Source organism: Rhopalosiphum padi, chromosome 4 (assembly GCF_020882245.1).
Source record: "Rhopalosiphum padi isolate XX-2018 chromosome 4, ASM2088224v1, whole genome shotgun sequence".
NCBI lineage: Eukaryota > Metazoa > Arthropoda > Insecta > Hemiptera > Aphididae > Rhopalosiphum > Rhopalosiphum padi.
The window spans coordinates 21,239,194-21,255,479 of NC_083600.1; the positions used below are offsets into that span (position 1 = coordinate 21,239,194).

General features: G+C 24.4%; 1 protein-coding gene across 2 annotated transcripts; it reads right to left on the reverse strand.

Annotated features, from left to right (window-relative positions):
* LOC132929775 (uncharacterized) lies at nt 1–15,605 on the reverse strand. 2 transcript variants are annotated; one of them, XM_060995334.1, is made up of 4 exons: nt 15,351–15,605; nt 14,656–14,857; nt 2,832–2,896; nt 1–365 (listed from the first exon to the last, which is right to left on the reverse strand). In XM_060995334.1, exons 1-4 carry the CDS (start codon nt 15,579–15,581, stop codon nt 363–365), a joined length of 501 nt encoding a protein of 166 aa, XP_060851317.1. In that variant the 5' UTR covers nt 15,582–15,605; the 3' UTR covers nt 1–362. The 2 variants fall into 2 exon arrangements, 1 of the variants encoding a protein (XP_060851317.1); XR_009662153.1 differs by lacking the exons at nt 14,656–14,857; nt 15,351–15,605 and adding an exon at nt 7,582–7,807.
* Nucleotides 15,606–16,286: the final 681 nt, after the last annotated feature.

Below are 16,286 nucleotides of genomic sequence, written 5' to 3' on the forward strand. Positions count from 1 at the left end.
TAATATTATATTTGATATATCTACTTTTAATGATCTATAATTATATAAATTATGAATTCTAAGGTTAGATATAAATGCATGCATACATTATAATATTTTGTGCATTATGTATTATACGTGCATATACTTAGTTTATCAATAAAAATAGTTAAATACAATCATATTTAATTTTAGTCAAATAATGGGTATTTTTTTTAATCATACAATATATGTTATTCAATTTTCAATACCAGTAGGTATGATATCGATGTACAAATTTTTTGGTTTGTACTTTTTTAATTTTATGTCTGGGTGGTTTTATAATTTTTCGATGATGATGATGGACGTAGTGTACCAATAGAGGAACGTGAATGACATGTTTTTCACTGAAAACAAAATTTTAAAATACCATATTAATAATACAAAAATACAAATAATATAAATATATTAAAACTTTAATTTATTTATTCAAAATAAAAAAATAAAAAATAAATTTTTTTAACTTAAAAATTGTTTACTATAAAGTATAAATTCTTGTTATAAAATACAATTGGTACTACAAAAATAAGTTATATGTTTAACAAAAAAAAAAAAGAAAGAAATAGTGTAAAACAAATCTTGATATTACATGCATATATAGATGGTTGTGTATAGTACAATAATGAAAAAAATAATTTTATATAAAAGGATATTTTTGGTCATCAGTAGGCAAAGAGCTTCATAATTAGGTAATAATATTAAACAAAACACGTCAACTGAAAATATAAAAATACAATAAACTATACAGCATTAAAATAAAATATAATGATCTATTTAATTTGAATTTGTTTGAACAAAAAAAAAAACAAAAAAAACTTAAAATAATATTTATTACATTTAAAATTTTTACCTTATAGGTATGTTCTTAAAGTATGTAAAAATATTGAATGTGTTTTTGATAAATCTTAAAATTAAACATCGATTTTCGGTTAAAATTTAAGAGTATAAGTATATATCAATATTTTATAAAATTAAATTAAAAATTAAAACTAGTTTTTGTAAATAACAAATCATGCACGTGGGCTTAAAAAAATAAAAATAAAAATTTTTTTTAATCAATTTATTAGATAGAAATTGAAATTTTTTTGTTAATAATACCATTTTGAAAGGCATCTTTTTTGAAAATTTAGCAATACAAATTCAAAACTGTATACGATGATATTTAGATTTTAGAGTGGTTTATACTAGATATAATGTATATAAATACAAATGTTCGTATACCATTTTCATTATAAGATTTGTATTTTAAGGTTTTATTTGAGACATAAACATATATATATATATATATATTATGCAGAATAATATGCAATAAAAAAATTAATAATATTGTTTATATGATGATGGAATTACAAATGGTATTTATTTCTCGTTGTTGCATATTCTTTTTGTATATTGACTATCATAACGATCACAAACTTTATTATACCCACCCAATAGGCAATAACTAAAGTTTAATTACTTGAAACCACTGTAGGGCAATGTTTTCATTATTTAATAATGGGATAGTAGAGTTTTTATAATACGATACATATTATAAGTATATTATAAGACTGGGACCAGTGAATTGTCCAGTTATTGTATAATACACACAGGTGATTAAAATTACCATCAATACGTAATATTTGTAATAGCGGTAAGAGACACTTCGTTGAGTCATATCTATCTCATATAGGTAAATCTTTAAATTTTAATAAATATTTTGTTTTATATAAATAAATACAATCGAATTAAATAAATTTTCTTTTGATTAATACAAAACGGAACTCAACTTGACTTAAAAATGTTTATAATATTTAGTCACTTGGATGTTTTTAAAATTTCGGAAATATGATTTAATTGTCTGTTGTACATATTAAAACTTAAAACGTTATTTTTAAAGTTTTTACGAAAAACAGTAAAAAATTACTTATAGGTAAGAAAAATTTATAATGGACGTTTTCATGAATATCGATCACATTCAATACCGCAACGAAAATAAATTTGATCCAACTATATATTATATACTATTATACTCCGATTGAGTCTAAATACAATATATTACGGTAAATAATAACATGGCTAATTTTCTTGTAAAGGAAATTTCGCTAAATGAACATTTTGACACCTCTGGAGTGTCATGTGAATAGTTTGCGGATCTATTTGTCGTAAGACATATTTTGTCACAAGCGTATATTTTCGAATCAAATTAATCATCGTGTAAAGGATACACCATTAGAAAACAACGTCGTAATACACACAACTAACGTGTGACCAATCAATGCACTTTAGTTCAATATAATGCAAAATACGGAATGCGTACTTACGTTTTTTTTTTTTTTACTGTAAGTGTAATAATATAGAAATGTATATATATATATATAAAAATGCTCATTTTTTGAGCCTGTTCGTAACATTATACAATTAATTTTTGTCGCATTATAATTATCTTTCAATTTCATTATAACGAGTTGAAAGTCGTTTTACGTGATCGAGTAATTAGATGCCTAATTACTTTACGAGAAAAAAAATAATATAGAGTATGTTCAACGATTGTTTGACATAAAAAATAATAAATAACAACCATTATAGTTAAAAAATATAACATAATATTAAATTACCTAAGTGTCTACTGTATACACACATATTCCGTTGCGAAATTAAATTCTAGTACCTTTAGGTAATTATAATTATTTTTACGTGATTTGAGAATACAACGATATTATATCATACATAATATTCAAAGTTTGAAAGACGAAACCAAGACCCAACAGTAGGTACATAACATTTAATCTTTAAAACTAAAATTGTAATTAAGCAAAATTATATTTTCTTACTGTATAGTATGCGCTGATGTTAAGGAAACGACTAGAACAGCGAGCAGTGAAATTATACCGAGAACCTGAAACAGATGATTACAGTGAATGTATTACATAACTTAAATTATTTGTGTGAGTGAAGTTAAATGTTTATTATTTGTATAGAACCGATTTTCCGTTTGTTCGTCAATACGATGCTACAATTTTCGTTCAAAAACGTTACGTTGTACCATTGTGAAATCTGCTTTGTTTTGTGTGGGTATAGGAAATAATTTAATAACGTTTATATGCTCTACAGTGGTAATAAAATGAATTAGATTTAGTATAAATAATGTGAAACATAATAATACATATATGGAAAATCGATTCCGGTATCCCAATAGAGGAAATCTGTGGTGTTAGATAACCAATATTTGTAGACATATTTGATTGGTATGATAATTTATATATTATATTAAACACAGTACATAATAATATGTGCAGTATATAAAGGGAAATAAATAAAATGTAATCCGTTTCACAACAATGCACAACAATGCAAACGAGATGTAACGACACATCGCGAATCAATAATTTTGTTTTTTTAAATTGTACCTATTATTATCTAATATTTTTTCTATTCACGTACATTCGCTGTAGGTACCAATATTATAACTAGGTATAGGTGAACTAACGAAAACAAATATTTTATGCTCCGAGCGTATCACGTTAGACCATGAAGAACGTTACATGTATACATATATAACCTGTAGGCATGTAGCCAGGATTTTAATTTTAATATTTTGAGGGGTAGCTTGGCGCTTGGTGGGGAGTGGGGTTACTGGTTAGCATGATTTTCCATTATCTTCGTCAAAAATTAGAATCATTTATACAGTTTTCGTATATTCATGATGATTAAAAAAAATAATAAAACAACAAAATAGAAAGATTAATATACGAATTCATGTTTAATATCTTAATATATCTCATGAAAAACAATAGTAATTATTGTTATTAAAAATTTCAATAGCGAGTAACAAGGACAACATTTCGGTCAGGGACTTTTAGGGTACATAATATTTTTAGTTATCTTATAATTAATATTATAGTTATACAATATTATGGTCATGTCAGCCTGCACAATTGTAAATCTCGTATCCTACTTGATATAATAATATTGTTACTTATTATATGTTCAACAATACAATGTAAGGTGAATTTTTATCATAAACCATTTGATTTTTTTTATATAGTTTTTAGTAATAAAAACAAATATTTACTAAAAAAATATTGTTTTACTATTTTTATATTGTTATATATTTTTAAGTTATTTAATTTTTGTAAAGATAACATATTTTTAATTTCATATGCCGATGCTAAGGATTATTCTGAGTACTTTTGTATGTTTAAATCATATTCTGGACGAGTACCTAGCTTATGATTTATAGATATTTAAAGTTTAGATGAGTGAATATACTATATAGTGGACCAAAGTTTTAAGGGTACCCCTGTATGTACAACTCTACTCTGCTTATCAAAACTTTAAATATTCAAAACTACTCGTCCAAAATCTAATTAACACTTATCAAAAAACTTTGAATAATTTTCTGCTTAGAAGTATGAAACTAAAAATGAATGTTATGTGTAAAAAAAGTAAAAATATTTAAAAAAAAAAATACAATGATAAAAACGTATAAAATATAATTCTTGTAGAAAATTTTTAATTTTTTATTGTTCACAGTTATATAAAATTTCATTATAAATTAGTCATCTGATATAATATTTTTTAAATTTTATATCATTAAATATAGTGTTTTATAAATTTAGAATACGTCGTGTAACACTGGAATGTTTTAAATTTCAATGTATTACATTTTTAACATATAATTATAGCAAGGATCACGATTCTATGAAAAGGTCTTTAAAAGTATTTTAGGGGGTCGTCCCGTTTCGCTGCATAATTTTCAAATTATATTTGTATTAAAACATAATTATAATTTTTGTAATTTATAAAGTGATAAGTAGACACAGTGAAATATTTATTATTTGAAACGATCTAAAATTTTAATACTATACTATCTGAATTCTGAAAATTGAGGATAACATTAAAATTCTTCAATGTGGAAAACAAGTTTAAAAAAAAATTGCAATAAATACACTAAGCTCGAACAAAGAATTTGCTGTCTTAAGGAAAGAGTGACAAGCGACCCTCCATAGATGAAATGGATTGATTATTTTGGACAATGATAGTTATTTAATTAAACACAACAAATCATTTTAACTAGTTCAAAAAAACATTTTATTTTCTATGATTATTTTTTACTACACAATTATCGATTTTTTTTTATTTATGACTATAAAAGGTTTTTAATACTAGCGTATGCAATTGGAAATATATTGATAATACATTAATATAATTAATTAGTTTGTAATTTGCAACTTACAAGTTATATTATGTACTCGAAAAATAAATTCGACGAAATGGGAGTAAACCTTTTAGGTTGTGGTTAAAATACTGTAAACACACTATACAAATACGTGACTACCTAAAACTATAAAAGTTACTTTATTGTTTATGGTATTTTAGATAGAATCAAAATATCGTCGAATAACATAATCAAACACTTATGGTTAATTATTTCGTAGGTTCAACGTGTTTAAAAGTTAAAATAATATCACGTGAACATTTTGTGTAAGTAACTATTTATTTGTTAGCAACTATAATTTTAATTAAATTCTGTGCATCATAAGTCAAAAAGTTATTTTTGCTATAAGCATAACGCATAATTAAATTTACAGTTGTCAATATAGGTACCTACTGTTTTCTTACGGCATTATGATCGTAATTCCTATGTAACTATGGAATGGCAATTATATTATGGTATACAATATTATACTACTATCGTTATTCCACGAAAGACTTGCATATCATTTTCTTATTTTCAAAATTACGTTTCTATTATGAAAGGATAACCACAGCACTGCCACATTGGAGTTCAGTGGTAAAACCACTATATTATATGCAACTATAATATTTTGAAAATATTGAAATGTAAGTTATTAGAATAATTGGATGGTAATCTATTTATGTGTATGTTTTTTTTTTTTAGAGTAGCCACGTCTGTTATAATTTTTTGTTGTCGATCACTCACGTAGTGTATGTACCTTAAATATCGCGATATCATTGTAACTATACGTTGTGCAGAAGGTACAAAAAGAAATTACTTAAAATTCTACCATGTTATAGAATGCCTGATGGATATTTCATTAAAATGTAATGAACACGGTTATTTGTGTCTCTTAAGATGAGAGTAGGTTTTTCGCAAACATATAACTTATATAATTATTAATCAAAAGTTACCAATTACTAATAAATAATTGCTATATTAGTACCTAATGCAAGTGTTTACTGTCCTTCAAAATGTTTCAAATAAATTTTAAATATTTATCAACTGAAACGCATTTTTGAAAGAATATTGAAGTAAGTTTAGTTTTATCTTCAATATAGTTACATTTTAAATTTTATATTATTACTGCAATTATAGAATATATAATTTCCAATACTTAAGATTCTCTTTTGATAATATTATATAAATACATGATCTACAATCAAAATAAGCGTGAAATTAACTTATATAAATATAGTAAACAGTTGTATTATATCAAAATAGGTATATAAATTTAAGAAAAACAATTAAAGAATTTGATATAATAAGTAATTTGAAATATTGATTTTGAAAAAGGGAAATCTTGTCACGAGTGATTCAATTTTATCGGTGTAATAGAAAAATATTAACGTTCTACATGAGTTCATATTACTCTATTATTACTCTATTAATAATTTTATTAATCGACATTAAAATATCTATAAACGAAAATGTGTGATTTAATTATGCTCGTGCTATTTTTAATAGTAGTTTTTATATATATTAATAAGATTGAAGACATTTATACATTTATAATACCTGTATCAGCATTATAGCAAAACAACGAATTAAGAACTATTTATTAATACCTATTTTATTACATTTTTTAAATTTCAATGAATAATAACCGTAGTCATTTATTATACGCATTATTAAAATGTTAAAAGACTAAATAAAAATTAAATTCCATTAGGCTACATAGTATTATTAATATAGTAATTACAAAGTACACCGTTACAACAATTAAGTACATACAGATATAGCTTTATACAATTTTTTTTAAATATATGTTTATTAAATTTAACTACAGTTTTTCACGCACTTACTAATTTTATCAAGTGTTATTTCCTACTAAATTTAAATAATAATAATCGTTTTTAATTGGATTTGCTGCTCTCGTGGGGAAATTCATTAAAAAACAAGTTCATTAAATTTTACCTAGTGAAATACCTCAATTCTCAAGTACTTATTCAATGATCTATAATACTCGATATTTTCTGAGAATAACTTATTACGTATGTATGTACTAGCCAATTGCGTTAAAAAATACTGCTTTTTTTGTTATCGAATTTCGATTATACATTATTACAGCACCTATATTAACAACGTATATTATTAGCTATAACAGATTTCGATATGAATTGCGAAAAAAGTTTATTTAAAAATTGACTGTGGTTTTGTTGTTGGATAAACTAATGAAGTCTGACAAAAATGTATAAGAAGCTCGTGAATCCGCCCCGATTCCCAAAGCATTTAGAAAATATAATGCGAAAATTGTTTGGATGCCCAGACTTTATATTTAATTTTTATTAGTGTCGTTTTTTAACAAAAACTAATTAACTAATTAAACCCCGAATACTCACGCTCTTGTTGACCATTTCCGAGTACGAATAAGCGAACAAATACACTTTAAAACAAATAATAATAATAATAATAATAATAGTTAGGTATGAACAAACGATATTACACCGCGAGGTCTATGTGAATGACGTAAAACTGCAATATTATAATATAATGTCGCGTTTATTGATGCACTTCGGAAAACTAATATATGCCTGTCTATATCAGTATCATCAGTATGTTATTGCGAACACGTGCGAATGAAAATAACAGTGGTGGCGATCGTGAAACGTTTTTATAAGGCATTTCCCGCCGCTCGGTTTTCACTCGCAGAAATTCCGGCAGGTTTTCCGAAGGAAATTTCGACATAATTTGTTTATAAAATAATAATATAGAGTATGCAATTATACTTCAATAACTAATATTATATCATATCTATAAATTACATTGTGTTATTACAATATTTCACACACATTTATACGATAGTACATACTATTATATCACACAAGGAGATTCGTTTATCATTATATTATTTTACAGTAATTTTCTCGTAACATACGTTTAATGTATTTAACAATATTTAACAGTTAAATATTATACGTTTATTAAGTCATAAAAAATTGTGTTTGCATAATGTTTTATCGTTATAAATCTTAAGTTTTTTTTTTGTTTTAATACAATTAACATTTTTAATTTTGTAAAAATGTCGGTGTACCCATAAAAGTTTAATATCGAATAATATATTATGTTATTGTCATTTAAGAACTAAACAAAATAAATATATTAAAAAGTAACATCGACAAAATTTTTTAAAAATAACGTTTTTTTTCTCAAAAATGTTGTGTTGTTACACGACTTAAAATTATGAAATAAAATCGGTTTTTACAATAAATTATTTTACCAAGAAAATGACAATATAGCGATACATTAATCAATTTTTATAATATCTAAACATTCCTTTCTTTTAAAAATATCTTCATGCTCACTTTTTAAGGTTTTCAGAAAGACAATGACTATAGCGAGGTATTAAACTTGAAAGGTTTACTTTATTTAAACTAAATTTCACTTATTTCAAAATAATTAAATCTAATCTGTGTATAATGTATGTGTTGAGTGTATATAATGATGTATGACTTTTAATATTTTGCTAAGTATGGATTATACATCGGTAAGTGTAATTCAGAAAGTGAGATCAATATGTTTTGGAGATAGTTCTGTTTAAATTTATGCATGTATTATTCATCCGACTGCTAAATAGTAAGACGATCTACTGTCTAGTGTGGATAACTTGATTTATTACATGTTCAAAATGAATTACACATTAAATAGGTACGCAGGTATATGGTTTTCTGTCATTATAATATTATTTCGAAATAATCATTATTAGCAGTGTTATTAATGTTATTATACACATGACATCCCACAGACGTTCCTATGTTTATGCTATCAGTCACGTCAAATATGTATAATATAATAATATGAGGTATAAAATATGTATATAATCTGTTTGTGTATATATCGTATATATCATTCAACGATTATGTTACTATTATATATTGTTACATAATTTATTTTTATTTTAAAAAATATTTTCGAGATAAGTACAGTATTATAATAATATACACGATATACAATTGCGAGTTACGAGATGCGCCCAAAACGTTGTTATAAATGTGATATATTAATTATATAATATATCATATCATATTGCAATTATGCAATCAGGATTATTGAAGGTGTCAAAGTAATAATTATAGTGACAATTTCTAAACTGTATTTTTTTCTATATTATTTTTCATGACGTCTACAGTATAATGTCATGGAAATGTAAAATATTTGTTGACAGATAATTTCCGATCAGACGAACTAAGATATTATTCAGTTTTATACTCAAAGATTTACTTTCAATAATACTTTCTAGTAATTTTTCGTATTTCAATATCGAAATATAAAAATATAAAATAAGTTAACATATTAAATTAAGAATAAATAAAAGCTGAGAATTCGATAGATGTGTCAAGGCCATAACATTAATATAACATATATTATATATTTATATATAAAGGTTTATACACGGGAAAATCTACTTGCTCAAAGAATTGAAATATTTTTAATTATTGCCTATACATTAATTTTATAATATAATGTTTTGAGTAATTTTTTTGAACGATTTAAATGTATTTGGAATTTTCATATTATATAACAGTGTTAAGATTTTCAGGTATTTGTACACAAAGTTCTCATCAAATAGGAGATAAACACGTAATCGAATTCACTTTTATTCTTTAATCAACCAATTATGCGGTTACTCAGTAAAAACAACATATTATGGTTCGTTTGGATTAGAAACATATAGATCTCCGCCCCCGATATACACTATACTATATAGTCGTTGGCTCGTTGCTCATTGAATGTTCATTATGCAGATACTTTAATGTAATAGCTGCTGGTCCGTGTCCAGCGATAGCCGTATCGATTTATAGGAGCGTCGTGCTACTGACCGAGATTAGCCATTTTGTAATTTTTATAACCCCGTGGTTCAAACACCCACTCTTTTTTTTTATTTTTCTATAGGCGCTGATTATCTAGTGTACCTCGTCGTAAATTGAGTAGGTCACCGTAATTGATGTGAAAAATTTAAATACAATAAGCAGTAATAAATTATTGAATATTATGATAAATAAGATGGTCCGTGAGCCTATATAATATATTACTATACTAAGTATATTTTATTATTTATTTATATTACTAATAGTAATTTATTTTATCATTGAAGTAATATTAATTAAAACATATAACGAAAACGTCGAAAACCATGTATACAATATACATAAATCGTTATTAAATGTTCAAATATTCAATGTTGTCAACATTTTAATTTAAATTTCTCAAAAATAAATTGTGTTGCTTTAAAAAGAGTTTCTAAAATAAAAACCTATTATGAGAATTTATTATTTTTATATATTTTAAAACAAACTAAAGCATTAAAATAAAAATTATAAATTTTTACCTATAAATAGTTTACAAGTTCGTGATTTTGATAAATTTGTAAAAATGTAATAAATAATAATAAATAATAAATAATAAATAGGGACTAGACATTTTCGATATTGTTTTATTATTGACGTAAAAATAATTTAAGAGGAGTTGTAGGTATATTGAATTTACGCTTTTTTACCGAAAAAAAAATTGAATATTACTTCAATGCAATAAATCAAAAAATAATCATTGCTATTATGGGTCGGAGGATAGAAGTAAAATTATAAATAATATTATATGCGTAAGTATTTGAATAAAAATAACGATTTATGGCCGCACAAAATATATAAATGAGCCCCGTAGCCACGATCTGAGAGTTTGTGTCTAGAATTAAGTTGGATGATTTCCGATCGTGTTCTTTAATACTTTGATTGACCGGGTCTTATGGAATTTCCGTTTGAGGTAGTTACGGCCAAATCATCTAACACCAAGTCTTCCAATCATGCGTTTTTGTATGACACTCAATACCTCTTGATATGACACCAGGAACCTCTTGCGTATATATATATATATATATATATATATATTATAAATTGTATTCTTAACTTAAATAACGTTTATTCCAAACGCTCATAAAAAAATTAATTTAAGTCTATACTATGCTAATATTCTATAAACCTAAATTGACTTTAAAATTTATATTGGGGCCCCACACTTGTAGAACTACTATTTTAATGGGCTCCGAAAATTATGGATTATGGTTAACGTTTACAACAAATAATATATTTTGATTACGTTTTTCATGTGGTCATGTGTCATGAAAAGGACAATTATAATCAAATTGAAGAATGTAGTGTCACGTTGAACATTGAATAATGTTAGTGTGATAACATATTTTTATTAGGCGTACTCTGTAGACGCTTGGTGTAGATTTAGTTGCCTATCCTAATAAGATCACACGATTTTTTTTTAATGTATGTATGATACAAATACATTTTGTTTTTCGGTAAAAAAAGTTTGAACTTTAAATATACAATATCTCATTAGTTGTTCTTACAGATATAAAAAAATAAAATAAAACACAGTCAATTTTTTGTTTTTATTTGTACCATCACGAATTCATTAAAACCACGATATTTCGTAAATTATTTTTTAGGTAAAATGTTTGTTTTAATCCTTAAAGTTAATCTATTTAGTATAAGATTTCTCATAATTTTTATAAATAGAAATTTAAAAAAAGTTCATCTAAAAACAATATACATTTTTTATGAATAATTAAAGTTATTATGTTAAGAGTATACATAATGCGACTTGTTTTTGTGAAAAATTATAATTTTATAGAGTTCAATTTACCATATTACTGATGAAAAAAAACTAATATTAACATAAAATTATAAAAAAAATATCGTTAGAAGCACATGGTGACAGACCGTTTCCGTTTTTCTAATGTAATTATAAATAATTGATGAATTGATAAATTGATAAATGATTGATTTCAAATTCATTGACTTTCATTACATTGAGTAACTCAATGACGAGATACACACTCGATATCTACAATATGATATAATTAGTTCTGCGATTTATTTTTACAATGAAATTAGTTCTCAAATTACCTAACGGAAATCGGACAGACAGACATCAATAACATTTTTACGGGCGATAATGTAATGCATGGACTAACTAAACCTGGTAATAGTAGAAAAAGAAATAAATATTCCTACACACGTATCAACCCCTTTCGTTTGTGATAAATATTGTCGAATCAGAGTTTCAGAGTTTAAATGCTTAGGCTTCACGATAAGAACGGATAAAACCTGAAGTGTTCATAAACATATTATAAATAGTATGAAACCCTGATGTCAATTTTTTTTTGTTTTAAAAACAAAAATCTACAAAACAAGAAAAATCTCTAAAGGTGATGACCGAATTGTTAGGTAATGCTTATTATTATACTTGATTATTATTGTTTACACAATGCAACATTACTATTTATAGTTAACGAGCAATTAAAAATTTCAATCTCCGTTTTTTTTGACTCTGTTGCATTTGCTAATCGATCAATTTATTCAAAATTCCACGTGGTCCTGTTATTGTAAAAAATAGATTTAATTCAGATATCGTCTCGTATTCCAAATAGTACACTTATTATTTGTATACAGTAATCATGTTTTTTTTTAAATGATGGATTTAAGTCAGTTCTTGAATTAATTTGTTCGTTTGATTTTTTTATGATTCAAACAATAAACCTTTTATTTTTATATTGATATTTAAAATTGCAATTACATAAGAAATATTGAAGGAGATATACATTTACCTAAACACTATAGTTATAAAATGTAATTAATGATTAAGTTCAGCATTTCAATTGTTATCTTATTGTGAATATCAAAAGACGAGTAAATCAGTTTTCAATTTAAATTAAAAAAATTAAACATTCTACGTATTATTAATAGTTTAAGTTTATCGCTTATGTTTAGTTACAATATTAATAAAACACGTTTTAATGAGGTTTGTTCGAATTTGGTTTCTAATAATTGATTTCAATTAGTTTATTAGGAATAATTACCATGATCACAATTTCGGTAAAATTAAATCATGGCTTCGTCAAATTTAATAAAATCGAATTCAAAGATTTTACCTGAAAATGATCAGTAAAAGCCTAAATTTTTTAAAATTTTAAACCAAAAAAGGGTAAAATATAAATATAAAAAAAATTAATAAATATCATGGATACCATGGGTACCATCATTGATTGATAATATTAGACTTATTACTTTAGTATTATAGTATAAATTATAATAGTAACAACTAACGGGACATTGTTTAATGGCCTACCACACTGCAGTGATGTACCTCTATTGACTATTCATTACGCCGTGTAACAAAACAAAAAAATCTAAGATGAGAATAATATTTTCATCCTACTTTATGAGGTCTCACGTATTCACCTCACAGCTTACACATTGTAATGTTGTTAGAAATAAAAACAATTTAATTGGACATGTAAAATAATGATATTACTATTACTGTACAATAGTATTAATAATTGAAATTATTATACCTCCTGAGATAGGATCTTCTACTTCATCCAAGTCAGACCCATCACTGCCACCTTCATTTACCTCATCTGTATCATTAAGAATACGTACAATTTTTACAATATTAGTACCATTATCACAAGTAATGGAAAAAAATTGGCGGTTGTCAATATTAAACTTTCTCAAAATATTTATAAACTAAAAAAAAATAGACAAATAGCTAATAAGTGAACTTTGATGGTTAGTTTATAAAATGAATTGACGCCACTATACTAATAATATTATTATTGTTCTTTTCAAATTTTAAATAAACCAATTTATATGCTGAAATAATCAAATAAATTTATAAATATTTGACTTACTACTTGTTTTAAATAATCTGATGTATGACGGTTAAAAAGTTCTGTCATTCCAATCGTTTTGATATTTAATTTCTCATCCTTAAAATATTGAATATTTAGACCTATTATTGATTTATTCAATCTGGTTACGCAATCAACTTTTACAGAAATTCATTTTTTATCAATATCTGCTTTAATATTTTGTATAATACTTTCTGCGAGTTCATTAATATGTTTTTTTATATTATGAGAGTTCATTGTGAAACTTATTAATGATAAATGGTATATAAAAACAAATTCTTATAATTTTTTTTTTATTTTACAATAGGTATTGCTATGATATACTATTGCAATAATTTAATTTAATAAATGATAGGTAGACTATTAATTAAAATAATAATCAAGGCTGGAAAAATTCAGGATGTGAAATGTTAAAAAATTAAATATATGTAAATATATGTATAAAAATTAATTTAAATTTTATAAATTAACATATACAATTGTAAGTTAAATTAAAATTGATTAGCCTAAAAGTTGTTTTGACTTTTGATTATATTCAAAGATATTTTATTTATTTCACTGTTGCATATATTATTATATTATACATAGCTATTTGTATAACAAAATTTATCATATGCACACTTAATAATTCAAAAATGTTAAGCTTATTTAAAAACAAAATTAACAATAAAATAGGTATCATTGATTTAGAATACAACTGAATTTGTTAACTTACCATCACCAATAGCATTAAATATTGGATTCATGATCATTCTAAACCCAGAATCATCTAATAATTGAAATGGTAGACCATTGGTAGTAACCAATTGCACACAAGCATCTACTACTGTTTTCTTGTCTAAATTAACATTTTTTAATGTTTTTTTAGATATGATAATCATTTCATCTAAAGGCCCAGTTTTTTCTATCTTTTGTCTCTGTAAAATAACATAATCTGTTTTTAATTAATTTATTTGATGTTTACATAATATTATAATTTAAAAGAATGACCATTTATAATTTATATCAATTGAGTATTTTTTAAATATGATTTTGTATTAAAAAATACCTTTATTAATTAGGTAGGTAGTTAATTTTAAGAGTTGCTTTTTACTAACAAGTTACTTCCAAAATGTTCATAACATAATAACATTATATTAAGCATCATTAACAGAATAAGTGAGCAACTGATTCAGATTCAGCTATTAATGTGTTTTACTGTTTTGTTACAAATTTACTATTGGTATAACAATAAGTGAACAAAATATTTTTTTGATATTGGAACTGTTAATATGTAATGTCTAAACACTCTAAACACTAATTAAATTGAAAAAAAAAATTTAATAATTACAATTTACAGGTGGGCTATGTCGTAAGACAATAGTACTTACAGGCTATAATAGTATAATACAAAATATAAAATATACTAACCTTATTTGTTGAACAATCTTCTGTTGGATATGAAGTTATTTTTTTCTTTTTTTTTAAAAGAATATCATACTGCTCTTTATGAAAATATTTTATATGATTTTCCAAATTTCCAGAATGGTTGCATGTTCTCACGGGGTTCTTACAATTTGGAACTTGACAGGTACTTTCATTTGTATTTATGTTATATTGAAAGAACATTTGACCAACTGGGTTAGATTTCGTTCTTCCCATTTTTGAAATCGATTATTAAGTATTGACATCTAAAAACACTAACACTCGCGAGTCGTGACAACAGACCACTATTAAAATAATTCAAACGTTAAAATCACACACACCGTCGGAATCGATATATTGTAGATATATCAGTAAATGAAAACAATTTTGCACCACGTGGAATAACATGGGATATTTTAGTATTTTACTAATAATTTTAATAGTTGATACTATCTTTAGTCTATTCTGCGATAAAACCATGGACATGGAATGCTATTAGATATTTGTGGAATTATTACTGAAATCGTCTATAAATATCAATTATTAAAGTTTAATAGTATTATAAATAAACTATTTTGATTATTTTCAATCTCAATTTTCGGGGAAAACTGATTATAAACATCGATAATTAGCTTAGTATATAATTATAAAGTAATACGTAATAATTATGAAAAATTATAACTTAAAATATAATATTATATAGTTATATTTATTGTTGTATAACGTTTTATTATCCATTATTGTTTTATAATTTTTTTCGTTTTCTGTTTCGTTTCGTTTTATGTTTTCTAAAATTTTCGTTTATTACACTGTTTTGTTTAATGATAATTTAAAATTATAATATTGTTTATTGTTTTGTTTTCTGTTATCTATTTCAATCGTTTTTTGACAAATATAACGTTATATAAACGTTTTCGAGCCCTGTTCTTGTGTTAATATTGT

What these genes read in the sequence shown, in the direction of transcription:
- LOC132929775 (XM_060995334.1), bottom strand. Translation starts at nt 15,581, where the DNA reads ATGGGAAGAACGAAATCTAACCCAGTTGGTCAAATGTTCTTTCAATAT. An exon ending in AAGATTGTTCAACAAATAAG is followed by an intron (nt 14,858 to 15,350) that starts GTTAGTATATTT and finishes GTTATTTTACAG; the next exon opens with AGACAAAAGATAGAAAAAAC. An exon ending in ATTTAATGCTATTGGTGATG is followed by an intron (nt 2,897 to 14,655) that starts GTAAGTTAACAA and finishes CATCTGTTTCAG; the next exon opens with GTTCTCGGTATAATTTCACT.